The sequence below is a fragment of the Dermochelys coriacea genome, chromosome 13 (assembly GCF_009764565.3).
Source record: "Dermochelys coriacea isolate rDerCor1 chromosome 13, rDerCor1.pri.v4, whole genome shotgun sequence".
In the NCBI taxonomy this organism is placed as follows: Eukaryota; Metazoa; Chordata; order Testudines; family Dermochelyidae; genus Dermochelys; species Dermochelys coriacea.
Window position 1 is genome coordinate 7285846 of NC_050080.1, and position 15605 is coordinate 7301450.

Consider the following 15605-nt stretch of genomic DNA (forward strand, 5'->3'; position numbering starts at 1 on the left):
CTCGCTCTAATACTGAATTTAACATTAGCATATTGGCACTATGGACACTTTGTGCAAAACCATTTCTGAGCTTTTTAAATACAGGTAGCAAGTATAAAAATAGCTTTATATTTGAATACATAAACAAAATACTGACATAATACTTTTAGAATAGCAATTATAATGTCAAGCAATGCATCTTTTAAAAATATTTTCGTGTACTGAACTGAACAAAAACTAGCTGTTTTCTGTTTGGTAATATGATCATAGAATATCAGGGGTGGAAGGGACCTCAGGAGATCATCTAGTCCAAACCCCTGCTCAAAGCAGGACCAATCCCCAATATCTGCCCCAGATCCCTAAATAGCTTCTTCAAGGATTGAACTCACAACCCTGGGTTTACCAGGCCAATGCTCAAACCACTGAGCTATCCCTCCCCAAAGGAACCATCCCCCCCCCCCATTATAATCTCCCCTTTCTAGGGGACAACAAAAACTGTAAAGTTTAAGACTGATGTCTTAAACCTGCTTTCTTTTGCGCCTGTAATATCAAACCATGTGGGTAGGATTTTCAAAAACACTTGGCATTGGCCTAACTCTGCTCCCACTGAAGTCAGTGGGAGTTTTACTATTGATTTTCTTGGGAACAGAATTAGGCCAATTTTGGAAACTTTTGAAAATTCCACCCTGCACCTAGAAATTAGGCCACTGGAACCAGATCCAGTGCTCATTGAAGTCAACAGAAAGACACCCACTGACTTCAATGAACATTGGATTAAGCCTCAGCTGTCTGTGTGGCTCCCACTAAAGTTGGAAAATTTCTGTTGTAGATCCAGTAAGCCTATATTAAAAGTCCAGTTTTCAGTGTTGTTTTTGATCTTTCTGACTCTTAGCAGTCAGACTTTTAAATATATAATATATGTAGGGCTTCTGTTTTTCAGGGTTTAGAGATGTCATTTTGGGGAGTTATTTTTAACAATTCTTTAGTTTTATGTATCTGTCCAAAATCAGGGTTTTTTCCATATTGTCTGTTGGATACACTGTATTGAATAATGAATATATAAATTACTCATTACAATAACATATACTTTAGAATGTTTCCTAATGTATTGAAAGGTAATACTATTTCAAATAGCACTATTTTAAAGTGCACAACGGAAACTATAGTGTGCACCCACAAGGTTAATGCGCAACACGGTGCGCTTTAGAAATAATCCCCCCATAGTCCACATCACTGCTTTGAGTAGACAAGTCCTTAGTACTCAGTAATCCTATCCAGTGTTTTTCTGGTGTTTATTCGATAAACACTACTTTCATTTTTTTATTTATGTATAAATTTGTTCTCTTTTGCGTTGGATGCATTTTCTTGGTTATCATCACCAAAAACCTCAAATCCGAAGCCCTAAGTATATGGCAATGTATGCATACATTCAAACTGTTGTTCCACTCAAAATAGAGACTTCACATTTAAAGAAAAATAAATCATTATATAAGTTCTGTAGTTCTAAAATAAGAAGCCCATTTTAAAAGCTTAAGACTTACTTAGTTATTAAAAGGCTTCAGAATCCTTAGGGTCCTCTAAGAGCTAAAAATGGCCTTCTTTTGGCTTCAGTCCCTGAATTGCGTATCTGTGACTGTCTTAAGCCACTCTTGGCAAGGAAAAAGCAGCAGTTTAAAAAATGGACTCTGCTTAAAACTTTCTTAGAGACATAATTTAAAAAAAAAATTTTTTTTCAGGCCAGGTTTGAGAAGTATGATCTTCTGGTGTTAGATTAGATGGACCATGGGTCTGATCCACTTTGGCAATTTATATGGGCCTCTGAGAAGTGGGATATTGCACTTTTTATTATTTTATATTGATTAAAAACAAATGGTAGAGGGATATTTTATTTCTGGGAGTATGCAGATTTGAGTGACCTGATGTTACAAAAAAGTGTGCATTTGTTAATATAAAAACAGATTGGAAACGTTCTCCCTTTTTAAAGCACATTTTATGAGGGTATTTATATTATATTTTGTATATGAATATAAATGTGTGTTTTAGGGCATTACTTTATTATTTTTAGTTGTAATATGGGAGCCATAGTGGTAATCACTTACAGTATTTGTACTGATAAAATTTCCTGTAGCATTCTGACTGAAAGAACCTAACTAGAACACACATGGCTCATATTCATGGGGCATAACATTCTGTAAAATTGCAAGTAAGGGGAAGAATTTATACTGCTATACTGGGTGTTAAAAAATTCACTTGTGTATAAGAATTGGTGCTTACCTGCCCAAAGCAAAGCAAATGAGCAGATTTAGCTAATGGTGCATATGGAAGTCCTTCAACTTTCACAGTCATTCTGGACTGCCTTTTTCCTTGTAATATACTGTCACCCTCCCAGTAATGTTCAATAACTACACTCACCTTGCAGTTGAGAAATAAATATTATAATGTTATAACCTCCTCTTCCTGGAGTGAAGGCTCCAATAGGCTATTGGGATAGGGCAATCTGCATTGCTTTTTAACAACATATTGTGTGTTTATGATGCTTTCTCATATTACCGTGTAATACTTCTTGTTTAGGATTTACCAGATACAATTCATATTGGTGGGAGGATCTCACCGAAGACAGTCTGGGATTATGTTGGCAAACTCAAATCTTCCCTTTCTAAGGTACTCACTTAAAATCCTATGTATAGCAGTGAAGAAGAAAACTAATTTTATAAAACGTAATCCTAGAAATGTAGGTCTGGAAGAGACCTTAAGAAGTTATCAAGTCCATCCCCCTGTACTGAGGCAGAACCAAATTGATGTAGAGCATACCTGACAAGTATTTGCCCATCATAAAAACCTCCAATGATGGGGATTCTACAACCTCTCTTGGAAGCCTATTCTAGTGCTTAACTACCCTTATACATTTTTTCTAATATCTAACCTAAATCTCCCATGCTGCAGATTAAGACCATTACTTCTTACGTGGACATGGAGAGTTGATCATCATCCTCTTTATAACAGCCAATTTTAGATAAAATAGTGAAATATTTACATAAATAGCATTTTTAGAAGTACTGACCGGTTACCAGACACTAATGAAAAAATACAACCATTTCATAATCAAAATGATTAAGAACTCGGAAGCCTGCTCCTCTTAAGCATAAATGGAATATTTTTGAAGACCATTATCAGGCCCCCCCATGCCCATATTTTTTAAGCTTTCCCCATAGGTTAGGGGTTCTAAACCGGTTATTTTTGTTGCTTTTATCTGGAGTTTCTCCAATTTGTCCATATCTTTCCTAATGTGTGGTGTCCAGAATTCAACACAGTACTCCAGCTGAGGCCTCAGCAGTGCTGACTAGAGCAGGATGGTTACCTCCCATGAAATGCATACGATAAGTCCTGTTAATACATGCCATAATTATCTTGGCCTTTTTCACAACTGCATTACATTGTTGACTCCTATTCAAATTTGTAATCCACTATATTCCCAGATCCTTTTTCAGCACTACTACCACCTAGTCAGTTATTCCCCATTGCATATTTGATTTTTCCTTCCTAAATGTAGTACTTCGCACTTGTCTTTATTGGCAATTCTGATATAGTTTTAATTTGCTAAACCTCCAATATTATCTGAGATGATGCCCAGGAATCCAGGGGAAACATTTAAAAGTTAAAGTTTTTAAATTGGATTTATTGAAGAAAAATGTAAATTTGTGTATTTTGATCATTTTAAGCATTTTGATCCTCTACAATTTTGAATGGCTCAAATGCCTTACTTGCTCTTTTGTGAGTAAATGAGTGTACCAAGTGAATCAAGAGAATTTAATTCTTTAGTGTTAAATATTTATATTCAATTTTAAAAGGGGACAAAGTGATTATGTAATGTAGGCAAGAGGCTTTACTATTAAAAATACTGATGAAAATGGAAAATCCATGCATTACAATATTAATATCTGTCATGATGCATCACAGTAAGAGTATTCCCTTCTTCAATATTGCTGGAATGCTCAGACTACTGACTTATTAAGAGGCAATATTTAGATGCAAGATACACAAGTAATGTTTGTATTCAAGATTGTGTAGGGCTTAAAACTAATTCTATTTTTAATTTAAAATAATAGTTTGGGCACAGTGATATTCCTTTCAATTATAGTATTGCCCTAAAGTAGACAATTGGCGTTGATTATTGCCACAATTTATAGAATATTGTTTTTCTTTTAATTAGAAGTGAAGTACTTTCCAATGTGGAAGTACTTTCCAATGTGGTAACATCCCATTTAGCACTTCATTTGCTAGTTTAGCACTAGATCAACAATTTCCCCTTGTACTTTTGTATTGTAGGAACTGTGCTTGATTCGTTTCCACCCTGCAACAGAAGAAGAGGAAGTTGCATATATTTCTCTCTACTCCTATTTTAGCAGTCGTGGTCGTTTTGGTGTTGTAGCTAATAACAACAGACACGTCAAGGACCTCTACCTGATCCCGCTGAGTGCTAAGGACCCAATTCCATCCAAACTCTTGCCCTTTGAGGGACCAGGTAAGCACATACTTTGTGGGGGGCTAAATGGTACCCAAAATTAAATCATAATTTCAAACATTCTAACCAAGACAAATGATGTTACTGATTTTATGTGTAATACATGCCCTCAAGTAAGTTCCAATGGAAAAATAGTTCATTATGTAAAAATAGTTGTAAAAATGAAACCTGTAAATTGGGAGTAGCAATAAGTAAACTCTTTGCCCTAAAGATAAAATAACTTGTAATCAATACAGTTCTTTCTGCAGTAGGGTTGGCTTACCCATTATTATGAGCATGAATTTATCCATAAAACTTGGTATATAGATCAATCATTCTATAAAAACACCACGGCCAACACAGATCAGCACAAAACCAGCAGGAAATCCTAGCTTTGGAAAGCACAGGAATCAAAATATCTACTAAAATGAAAGGTAATGTTTGCTACAACTTCACAGCATCATCATCTCACTCTAACTATGACTTTTTTCCTGCGTGCTTGTGTTCTAATGGGTATAGGAAACTCCAGTTAAATCACAAAATGTCGAAGACTGGCTTGGTTTTTAAAAAAAAAAAAAAAAAAGCCATTTTCCCACTCCATAGGAATGTAGTCTAGCTGCACAATGGGTAGTTATAACTGGGTGTAGGAAGATTACATTATCACAGTCCTGATCATTGTCATATACATCTTCTTTCATTCCATTTTATAAAATAAAATGGGGGAGCAGGGGAGAGTGAAGTTCAGCTTCAGTTTGCTCCTCTGCCTGTGTGGTAGGCCCGATGACCGAGTGAAGAAGTAAGAATGAGTGTGAATTCATCCTTCAGATAGCATTTTTTATACTGACTTGAATTTGATGTCTTCTAAAACTGAGGATGAAGGAGGAGCATAAATTCAGTCTCTAAACAAACATTTGTTTTTGACACAAGGTAGCAGATCAAGAGGCTAAAAGAGTGTGAGTTGAGATCCAGGCAGCACTCAGTTGTTGTTCTGATGTTTTTAAAAAATGTTTTAAAGAATGAGCATCAAAGACCAGATCCTGCAGTGTGCTGAGCTCCTTTCTTGAGAAGCTGAATGTCCTCAACTTCCATATGCTCATACGATTAGGACCCAACTAAAGAATAAAATGTTCTCAAACAAACCTCATTAAACACAAATAATGGAGTATTTCATATTTGGATGAGCTCTTTGTGCCAAGTGTAAAAAAAAAAAAAAAAAATTGGTGTCACTCCCTTCCTGTCTCTTTCACACCATTTTAAGCCTATTCTGAAGATTCCCAGCCTTAGAGAGTGGGGAAGAAATGCTAGCTGTGTAACCATCCATGAAGGGATGGTCCCCATTCTTGGACTGCAACTGAAGGGGCACTGTCTGTTCCTACCTATCAGGTACTTATGTGGTCCCCATTATTGTAGTATTTGAACACTTCACATCGTTTAATGTATTTATCCTCACTAGGCCTCTGTGAGGTAGGGGAAGTACTGTTATCCCTATTTTACAGCTGGGGAACTGAGTAACAGAGGCACCAAGTTATCTGCCCAAGGTCACACACGCAATCTCTGAATCGGGGAACTGAAACTGGATCTCCGGAGTCCCAGGCTGTCAACCTAACCATTTGACCATTCTTCTTAGCACAAAAAAAATTCCTACACTTCCACTGGGGACCATGATGAACAAGAGGAATAGGACTGGCCCATCAGTCAGCCCGAAGGAGCCCACAGTCTTTTGTCGTGCATTTAAACATATCTTAGGGGAGCACTTAAATAATCTACACCTAGTACCTGCTTTGTTTGACTTTTGATTTTTGTCTAGCTTTGTAAGTTTCCTTTTTCAATTAATTTTAGTTATTTGTCCCTGCTCTTGAGAATCTGGCAAATGTGGATAAATCAATGCTTTTAAATCTTCTTAGTAGGAACTTGCAGATATCACATATGGGCCTTGTGTTGGCCTTCTGCACTGGAGTGAATTATACCCAAGACAAGTTCACAGATTGATTAGGCTCTAGTTGGACAAAGGTTACATTTCTAAATTCTAAAATTAAATCTTTCTCAAGTACTAGAATTAAGGTATACCATGGATAAAATACATGGAAATTGAAACCAGCTATTGATTTTTAAAATCAGCATTATTTTTATAGAACATCTGTCCCTTCACAAATATCATATTAAGAGGTTGGTTGGCTATTTTTTGTGGGGGGGGGGGAAAGGGGGGGAGAGTTGACCAAAATTTTCAAAAGTGATGAATGATTTGAGTACCTCAGTTCAGGTTTCCGAACTAGACACTCAAGGGGCCTAATTTTAACATCACTTTCTGAAAATCAGGCCCCTTTAAGGTGTCTGATGTTGGGCATCCAAAATCACTAATTACTTTTGAAAATCTGGGCCTTTTACTTTTGTTTATCATTTGAGTTTTTATATGGTACAGATATGTCTGCTGATTTTTCCATGCCAGCAAAGGTTGGAGTGTTATAAAAAACAATACACTGTTTCTTGAGGAAGGGGTATACTTTTTGTGATTTCAAGTGTACGAATCTAACGTGATGGTGTTGGACTCCAGAGGGAATTGCATCTGCTACCAGGGCCTTCAGTTGTTGGTGGTGAAGTAAAGGGAGAAATGAGGGAATCTTAGAATGACCCCTCTTCAGCAAAAGAAATGTACTTCAAAATGGGCAAAGATAGTAACAGTAAGCAAAAGAATTCCATAGCCAATGATCCTGACTGCATATCACTCACTGGCCAACAGATTGTATCAGATTCTATACCTGAGAGTGTCCAAATGAGCAGTATCAACTACTTTGAAAGGACTGGCTTTGTTTTCATAGCATACAACATATTACTGGTTAAAAGATTTGTACTTGTATGGACGTATTTCTATTTCTTGTCCTGTATTTGCTTCTCTCTTGAAGTATATACAGTGACGTGCATTTTCTTACTAATGGATGGTTATGCCTTAATTGGAAGTAATACAACAATTTTGCAAATGCAAACTATACTATTTCAGCCATTTCCCCTCTTTTAAATAGTCCATGATAACTGCATTGGAAGAGTTTTGATTTTCTGTTTTCGGCTTTAGTGGGCCAATATGCTTTGTGGCATCAGTTTATTAAAAAAGAAGTGTTAGGAAAGGGAATTGTATCAGTTTGACACTCACTAAGCTAACCACCTAACTTCTGCAGGTCAGAAAGGATTTTCTAATTGTTTCTTTGAAGTATCATTGCTTTCCTACTTTGTGTAAAATTAAAACTTTTTTGGTGGGTATCAGACTAAATTAATTGGCATTGCTAACTAGGTTAGTCCAACATTTTTAACTAATTATTTACAGCATGGCTTTAAACCTAGAATTACCGGAATCAAAACTATAGATCGGGGTGGCTAAACTTACTAACCCTCCGAGCCGCCTACGACAATCTTCAGAAGTTCGAGAGCCAGGGTGCACCTGCCGGGGCTTGAGGCTTCAGCCCTGCGGGAGGCACATGATGGGATCATGGCGGCAGCCCTGCTCCTGCTAAAGCCCCGAGCCCCGGCAGGTATTTCCCGTGGGGCTGAAGCCCTAAGACTCCTCCCTCCCCACTGAGCAGACGCCCCTACCCCACCACCCCACTGCAAGGTAAAGGTCCTGAGCTTCTCTACTCCCCCAAGTCTGGTAGGTGGAGATTGGGTGTGGGGCAGGCCAGGGGCTCTGTGAGCAGCACTTTAATGGTAAAAGAGCCACATGTGGCTTGCGAGCCACAGTTTGGCCACCCCAGCTATAGAGAATCTGAAAACATTATATGCTTTAGATGAAAAGAGATGTTAAGTGCAGATCCCACTTTTAGGTCTGAATGATGGGGAAGGCATATTGTTTAAATAAAAGACCTTCCAACTTAGACTTCTGCTACCGGACATCCCTAGCAAGTGTGAACTGATAGTTCAGTGTTCGTTTCATAACAGTGCTTAATTGCATTAATATTTTAAAACTAAGATACAGTAAAGGAATATTTAATTTTTTCAGGCAAGCACTTTTTCTCTGTTCTTCTATGTATGTGTATATGTATCAATACCACTGCATAAAACATTGTAATCCACATTTTCAAGTAATATCAGATGGAATTTACTGCTTTCTTTTTCTTCATAGTCAATAAAAGTATTTTATGGAAAGTGGTCATTGTCTCTTTAAATATAAATGTTTTCGTAGATGTTGGGTAACAGTCTCACTGTACCTTCAATTACAGTTTAACAAGAAACCAGAATATATCAGAAATCTGTTAAGCAAAATACAAATATAAGTGAGCAAGCGATAAGTAGATGATGTAGTAAACAAAACCTTTTTCTGCCACCGTTTCAAAAATCCTAGCTAGAAGATATTAGAACTATGCTGAAGAGTTTCATTATACAAGTAGAAATATACATTTCTCTCCCGTTTGTGGTGGACTGACAAAATGAAACGGATGACTTCTAAACTACAATTGCTTCATGAAAAACTTCCACATCCATTTTCTTGCATTTAATTGGGATTTAAAAATTGAGGGAAAATGGGGATATGTCCATTAGATATATTCATCAAAATACTATAGAATCTGAAGTATTATCAGCTGGCAGTTCCAGATTATTCCAGTAGAAATTTACTGTCTTTCACTGTATCTTCCATAAATTTAGTCTCAATGACTCTCGCACACAAATTAGCACTTTTCCTCTGTAGATCTCAAAGCAGTTTTCCAAGTAGTGTAAGTACAATCATCCCTATTTTACATATGAGAAAAGCACAAAGAAGATACGACTTATCTAAGGTCACACACTGAGTTAGTGGCTGAGCTGGAATAGAGCCTAGGTCTCCCGACTCCTACACCCTATCTGCTGGACTATGCTGTCACATAACATGCTTCCTTTCCATTACATTTTAGTTCACCAGGTACACAAATCTAAAGGAGGAAAACATCATGAATTAATAATGACATGTCGGAACACTTTTTGTGTTCAGTGGAAACACTTGCATTTTTTCTGTATGATTGTTCACTTTTTTTGATGACTTATTCATGGATTTTTTTTTTGTTCTTTTTTTTTTTTTTTTTGGAAAGAGAGACATCAGCTGGATCACTTAGTCCATCCTGCTGCAGTGTGGCAGGATTGATTTAATTATCGTTGAATCATCCAAGATTGGTGACAAATTTGACCTTGAATCTGTAGTGACGGTGATTACACAATATTTTTAAAATTATTTTAGTTACAAAGGGCCCTACTCATGGACCAGGATCCCAGTGTGCTGGATGCTTATTTTATTATTATTTTTGAATTTATAAACATACGTTTTTTGCTGCAACATAACCCCATTACTTTTTTTTTTTGGTCCTCCTTAATTGATGGGGGAAAAATTGCTCCTTGGCTTTATCATATCACCCCTTTTACATACTTACGATACTATGTCTCCCTTCAGGTTTTTTACATTTTACTGTGGACTGAATGTAGTTACTTTCTTCAAAAGTCTCACTTCAGTTGTTGTTCTGTGTACTCTATCCAATTTGTGGTTTTTCTTAAAATCTAGTGTCTAAAGTTGACACAGTGCTCATGCTGAGTTCTGAGTGGAACTGAAATGACTCTTCTGATTTTTTTTTCTATATACATACTAACTCCCACAATACAATCGTATGTAGCAATTGCCTTTATTTTATTTTTGCAACTATGTTGTATTGACTTCATTAGAATATTCCCCACAAATTCTTCTCTGTGCCCCTACTGCTTGACCTCAGTTTTCTCCTACCCTATATGTAATTTTGTTCTTGCCCCATTAAACTGGCTTCATTTTGATTTCTTTTGTAATATAGTATTTTTTAACTCTCCTGTCTTTTGTATTGTCTGTAAATATTAATGTATTCACACATCCATCTGCCACGTTGATAATGAAAACAGCAAATAGTAATGGAACCAGAATGGACATCAGTGGAACTCCACTCCGAACCTTCTCCAAACCTGACACTGAAACTCCTGCTATCAAAGGATGAATAATTGCTGATTGATACAGTTTTTATCCACTTCTACATCTCTGATTCAAAGTTCTATAGTTTTCCTAGGAGAATGTGACATGAAATCCTGTCAAATACCTTATTAATTTAAAGTAGATTCATTTTAATGAAAAAACAATGTATTCTGTCCCCGTAGAAAACACGGCATAAATGTTGGCATATCGATTTGATCAATTACAATGGTAAATATTTTTTTCTGAAAATGTGGAAGAATACAGATAATTTCTCTGCTAAATCTTTCCACTTATAGTGCACTGAAATACCTGAATATCAGACTTCTAAAAAGATAAATCTTTACAATAGTTGGAATAATAACATTAGGTATATCTTTATGTAGAAGTAGACTCTTTCATCTCAGCAGATATATTAAAGACAGTGGAGGAAGATGGCACAAATATTCATCATAGAAAAAGAAACTATTCCATTCAGCAAGTATATTTTAACCTACTGTGTCAGTGCATACTTTAAAACCGAGAACAAAACTCTAGTGGCAGTTTTGAATTATCTAATGTGCTACAAGTGAGAGTTTAATTTGAAAGTAAGAGTAACCTATCTTGTGGTTTATACAAATTTTAAAAAATGTGTTGTAAAAGATGTATGTAAAGAGTAGAAAGGCAAGCATATGGGGAAATGAGCATTTAGCATATCTTGTATTTCTGTGGCCACAGTTTAACAAAATCAGCAGCTGGGCTTCAAACATGTAGTGGGATAAACACCTTTTTATATATAATAACTATAACTAATTCATCATTAAAATATACCTACTAAATTCATTTTAAATTACATTAGTTTATAGCACTTTTAAAATGCCTTACCACATGAAAACCAGTTGTTAGGGATTAGTTTGAGAATGGGGTCAACGTTTTCAAAATTGGTTTCTCAAATTAGACACTTAAAGCAATATTTGGACATCTACATAGAAGTTGTCTGATCTTTAGAAGTGCTGGTCACTCGCAAATCCCTTTGAATTCAACCGTTACTGTAAGTGCGTAGCACCTTTCAAAATCAGACCACTTCTGGATACAAGAGTAACTTTTTGGCCTGGGTTTATGAAAATTGATGTAAATGAGATGCTAGCATAGTTCTGATTACAAATTTTTAAAAAATTCCTATTTTGCTGAAATTTGGAATATATAATAATTGAAAGGCAAGGGTTATGTACAATTTGATATGAACTATTGTTAAGTTACAATATCAAAGATAATCATGAATTAGGAGTAGTATCAAGCTGTAGACAGCTCTGATTTATTGAGGTAAATATTTAAAATACATGTTATGAAGTTTTTGAATGCTATTAGTTTTTTGACTAGAGCTGGTTGAAATATTTGTTTCAAATATTTTGTTACAATTTTGACCCCCTTTTAGTTAATCACTAGTTTGCAAACAGATCTTAATTTCTGCTTCACCAAGTAGTTATACTGGATATTTTCCATCCTATGGGTGTTGTATTTTTTTTTTTGAGTAAATTATTCAGTGTTTTTAATTTGTGTGGTGACTGGTCACTTAAGTCACAAGGCATTGTCTCTAGTCCTGTTTAGATAACTGAAACTTTAAAGAGAAAAAGAGAGCAAACTTCTAATGAGGATTTTTGGACAACTAAAAGTTGGTGAAAGTTTCAGGATTTGTCAACATTTACATGACTATATAATGGTCATCCGAATACTTGCAAATAAGAAATTGACCCCTCAATTCATAGTGAACCAAACTCAACATTTATATCCACAAATATTCACAAATCAGGGGTATTTTCCTATTTCACTAGCTCTACTTTTGAATGATGCAGTTATAAGAGATAGTAAGAGAGAGAGAATCCTTAACCAAGCAAATCTCTGAATTTATCTAATAAATTTTATAATTAATTTTAAATGGGACTAAAATGGTCTTTTGCTACATTCCTGATGCCCAGACTAATCAGAACTGCTGCTGCTTAAAGTCAGCTGTTGAGTGCAAGATAGGTTGTTTTTGGACAGAGCAAAGATTTCTAAGATCTTTTCCCAAGAGAATGCTGTACGTTTAGTTTCTAACCTACCTGATCCTATCCCACCTCAATACCCATGTGATCTTTTTTTCTACTAGAAAATTCAGATTATCTGCAAGTCCCAGTGTCTTCCAGTGCAGCTTGTCTCTCCTTTCCTATGACTGATTTAAGTTTATTTTAAGTTTGTCATTTAAAATAAATTTATGGAAGAAGGGGAAGAAAACATAGTGTTTGTGAAACCCTAAACTTATGTCTTGAGTAATATTCCTATGACACTGAATTCACAAATGGAGCGCAGTATTTATTACAAAAATCAAAATAAAGGAATGTTTATAATAATATAATGGGTCAAATACCATCCCCGGTTTAAAAAAATAATCTAAATGTGGGACTTTAACTCTCCACATTTTACCAGCGATTGGGTTGATGTAGCTTATGCAAGCTGGTATTGTGCCAGGAGCCATGCTCTCAAAAAACAAGAGGGGTTACATACCATACAAGCAGCAATACTTGAGAAAACTGGGTGAGTTCACAAATCAAGGCATGTAGGTTTATGTCTGAATTCTATAAAACTTTCATTTAAATTCTATTAGAAGAGAACACTCTGTTTTTCAATACACTTAACCCTATGCTGAGACCCACTTCCAGTAGCTAACCAGTTCTTTTAAGCAATCACTGTAGAGTAGCCCCAAGATTTTCATTACAATTTTTTTTATAAAAACCACTTTTAGTGCGCAACCTTTGCAGGTTGCTTGGGTATTCACTTAAAACAGATTCACTGTACATTTATCAGTTGCCATCAGAATTATTCAGAGTTTTTAGATTAGTGCTATTTCCCCCACAGTTGACAGTTACTCATGATAAGATTTTAAATTCTCTTGCTTTAATTTGTAAATCTTAGCAGTGATGTCCTTTGAGGAATGCCGGCCTTCATACAGTTACAATAAGCACAAGAGCCTCAGTTGTTGCTGAAGGATGAATGTTTAACAAAGTGGGTTGTTAATTTGAAGCCTAGGAATATCACACAGGATAATTTTGAAAATACTGAAAGCAAAATATAATTTTTTCCATGTGTGGGTGTGATGTGGACAACAGTATCAGTTAACTGAAATATGCAACATCCACCTCAGTAGAAGACTTAAAGGAGACTCTCATCAGCCCAAGAAAAAGAGGCAAGAGTTTGAAGAAAACTGTTCCCCGCTACATTTGAAGAACAAAATTAGAAATTTAAAACTGTAGTACCATCATAAAAAGCTGTTTTAAATATACTAAATTACATTAGTCCTCACAATGTGCTATTATACATGCTCACAAGTGTTCTAGAAAGACTTTAAATATAATCACAGAGCTTTCTAGATTTTTACGCCATTATGTTACTTAAGGAAATACTTTTCAGTTTTACAGTATACAAACAAAAATCTGAATGCTTGTATAGATTACATTTATAACCAGAGGCATGTTAATGGGTTTTTTCATTGCCCTCTATCCTGTGTTCACTTGATTAACCTCCCCAAGTATCAATTGAAGTTGCGTGCATAGGGAGGGGAGAATAGAATTAAATAAGATAGTGTGAAGCAGAAGGAAAAAAAGTCTTTATCATAAAATCTTCCTGTCAATTTAGCATGTGCTTTCCTAATGACCTGATCCTGAGGGCCTTTACTTAGGTGAGTAGTCCTATTAATTTAATGAGACTACTTGCCGATGTAAGAGCTGGAGCACCGTGCCCTAAATGGTTAACATTAAATTACGGAAGGGTTGTACATCACACTGTCCTCTGTTCTGCCAGACCCATACTCCTGTTTGTCCATTTATCTCACAAGCATCTTAAAGCTTTCTTCCATGTCACCCCATCTTGGAATGCCCTCTCCAAACTGATCCATATTGCCACTTATCCTCTCCTCGAGATCTGTTTTTACTATGAAGACTACAGGAAATTGCCCACAGGTAATGCTACAAAGAAGCCCTTTGGAGTTTACTAATATTTATATATATTTATTAAAGTTACTTGGAATCAAATTGTGCAATAGCTAATTTATGTACACACACGATTTTCTGATACTCTTGTCCTGCCTCTCTTATCCCCTTTTTAGTGTGTTCTGCATTCATTTGTGTCTCTTAAATTAAATTGTAAACCCTTTGAGACAATGACTTTGTCTTGCGACGTGTTTGTACCAACGCCAGCACAATGGAATCCCAGTCCCAGTAGGGACTGTCATAATACAGCTAAAACGATGATAATCCAGACATTCATGACTGAAACACATATGTACAATGTATAGGCTCCAGATTATCCATATCTACCCTCTGTCTGAAAGCCTTTAATAAACTGTGAATTTATGTTCCTGTCTAATTGTGTTCTAATTATTTAAACATATCTGGAGTTGGCTCAGTCATTCAGATAATCGGTGTCTTATTGTATAATGGCCAAAAGGCTGTTCCACAGTACAGATCATATTTTTGGTAGAATTTTCAAATCAGTTTTTAAAATATTTTCTTTTATACCTCCATGAATACCAAACTTCGTCTCTACTTTATCCTTAACTTGCTTGGTAGGGCTTGGTATAATATGCTAGTGAGCCTCCAGCTTCCTTGCTTTTATTACGCTTCTATTTTAAAAAAAATAGCTTCATCCTTAAAATGAGCTGAAATTATCAAAAAATTTTCAACCAGGAAATGATTTTAGTACTGTTACTATTTACTTATTAAACACATCTCAACTAAGTTTTTGAAGCTAATCTAATACCAGTACTCTGTTAACAAGAATAAACAGCTTTAAGTGTATGATTATCATTTAGAGTAAAAAAATGTGGACGTATCTTAATATTTATATAGTCCCTCTTTCTCTTTGATAATTTACTATGCTAGTTATATGAGCCTTTTTATTAAGCATTTTCCTTTGAAGCTAAACACAATTTTGACCTCTTTTAAAAAAATGTGCTGTTAAAGACAAAGTTGCCATATTCTCAATGTACTATAGAATACAGTTGGAAATATTCAAATGACATGAGACTAATGTTTTAATAATTCTTTGCATTTTTTATTGTTACTTAGGTGTTCTGAATGCATGTATTGTTGTAGCAGGCTTTTCCCATTTTATCTCCATTAGTTACAGTATATTTACTGATAAATAATTTGATTTTTTTTTATCAAAAGCATG

At 35.5% G+C, this 15605-nt stretch overlaps 1 protein-coding gene across 1 annotated transcript in view; it reads left to right on the forward strand.

Moving 5' to 3' along the window:
• DIDO1 (death inducer-obliterator 1) overlaps window positions 1-15605 on the forward strand; it is an 89245-nt gene that overhangs the window by 68018 nt on the left and 5622 nt on the right. The window contains 2 exon segments of the mRNA XM_038369021.2: window positions 2551-2640; window positions 4306-4501. Coding sequence (XP_038224949.1) covers window positions 2551-2640; window positions 4306-4501 — 286 coding nt within the window.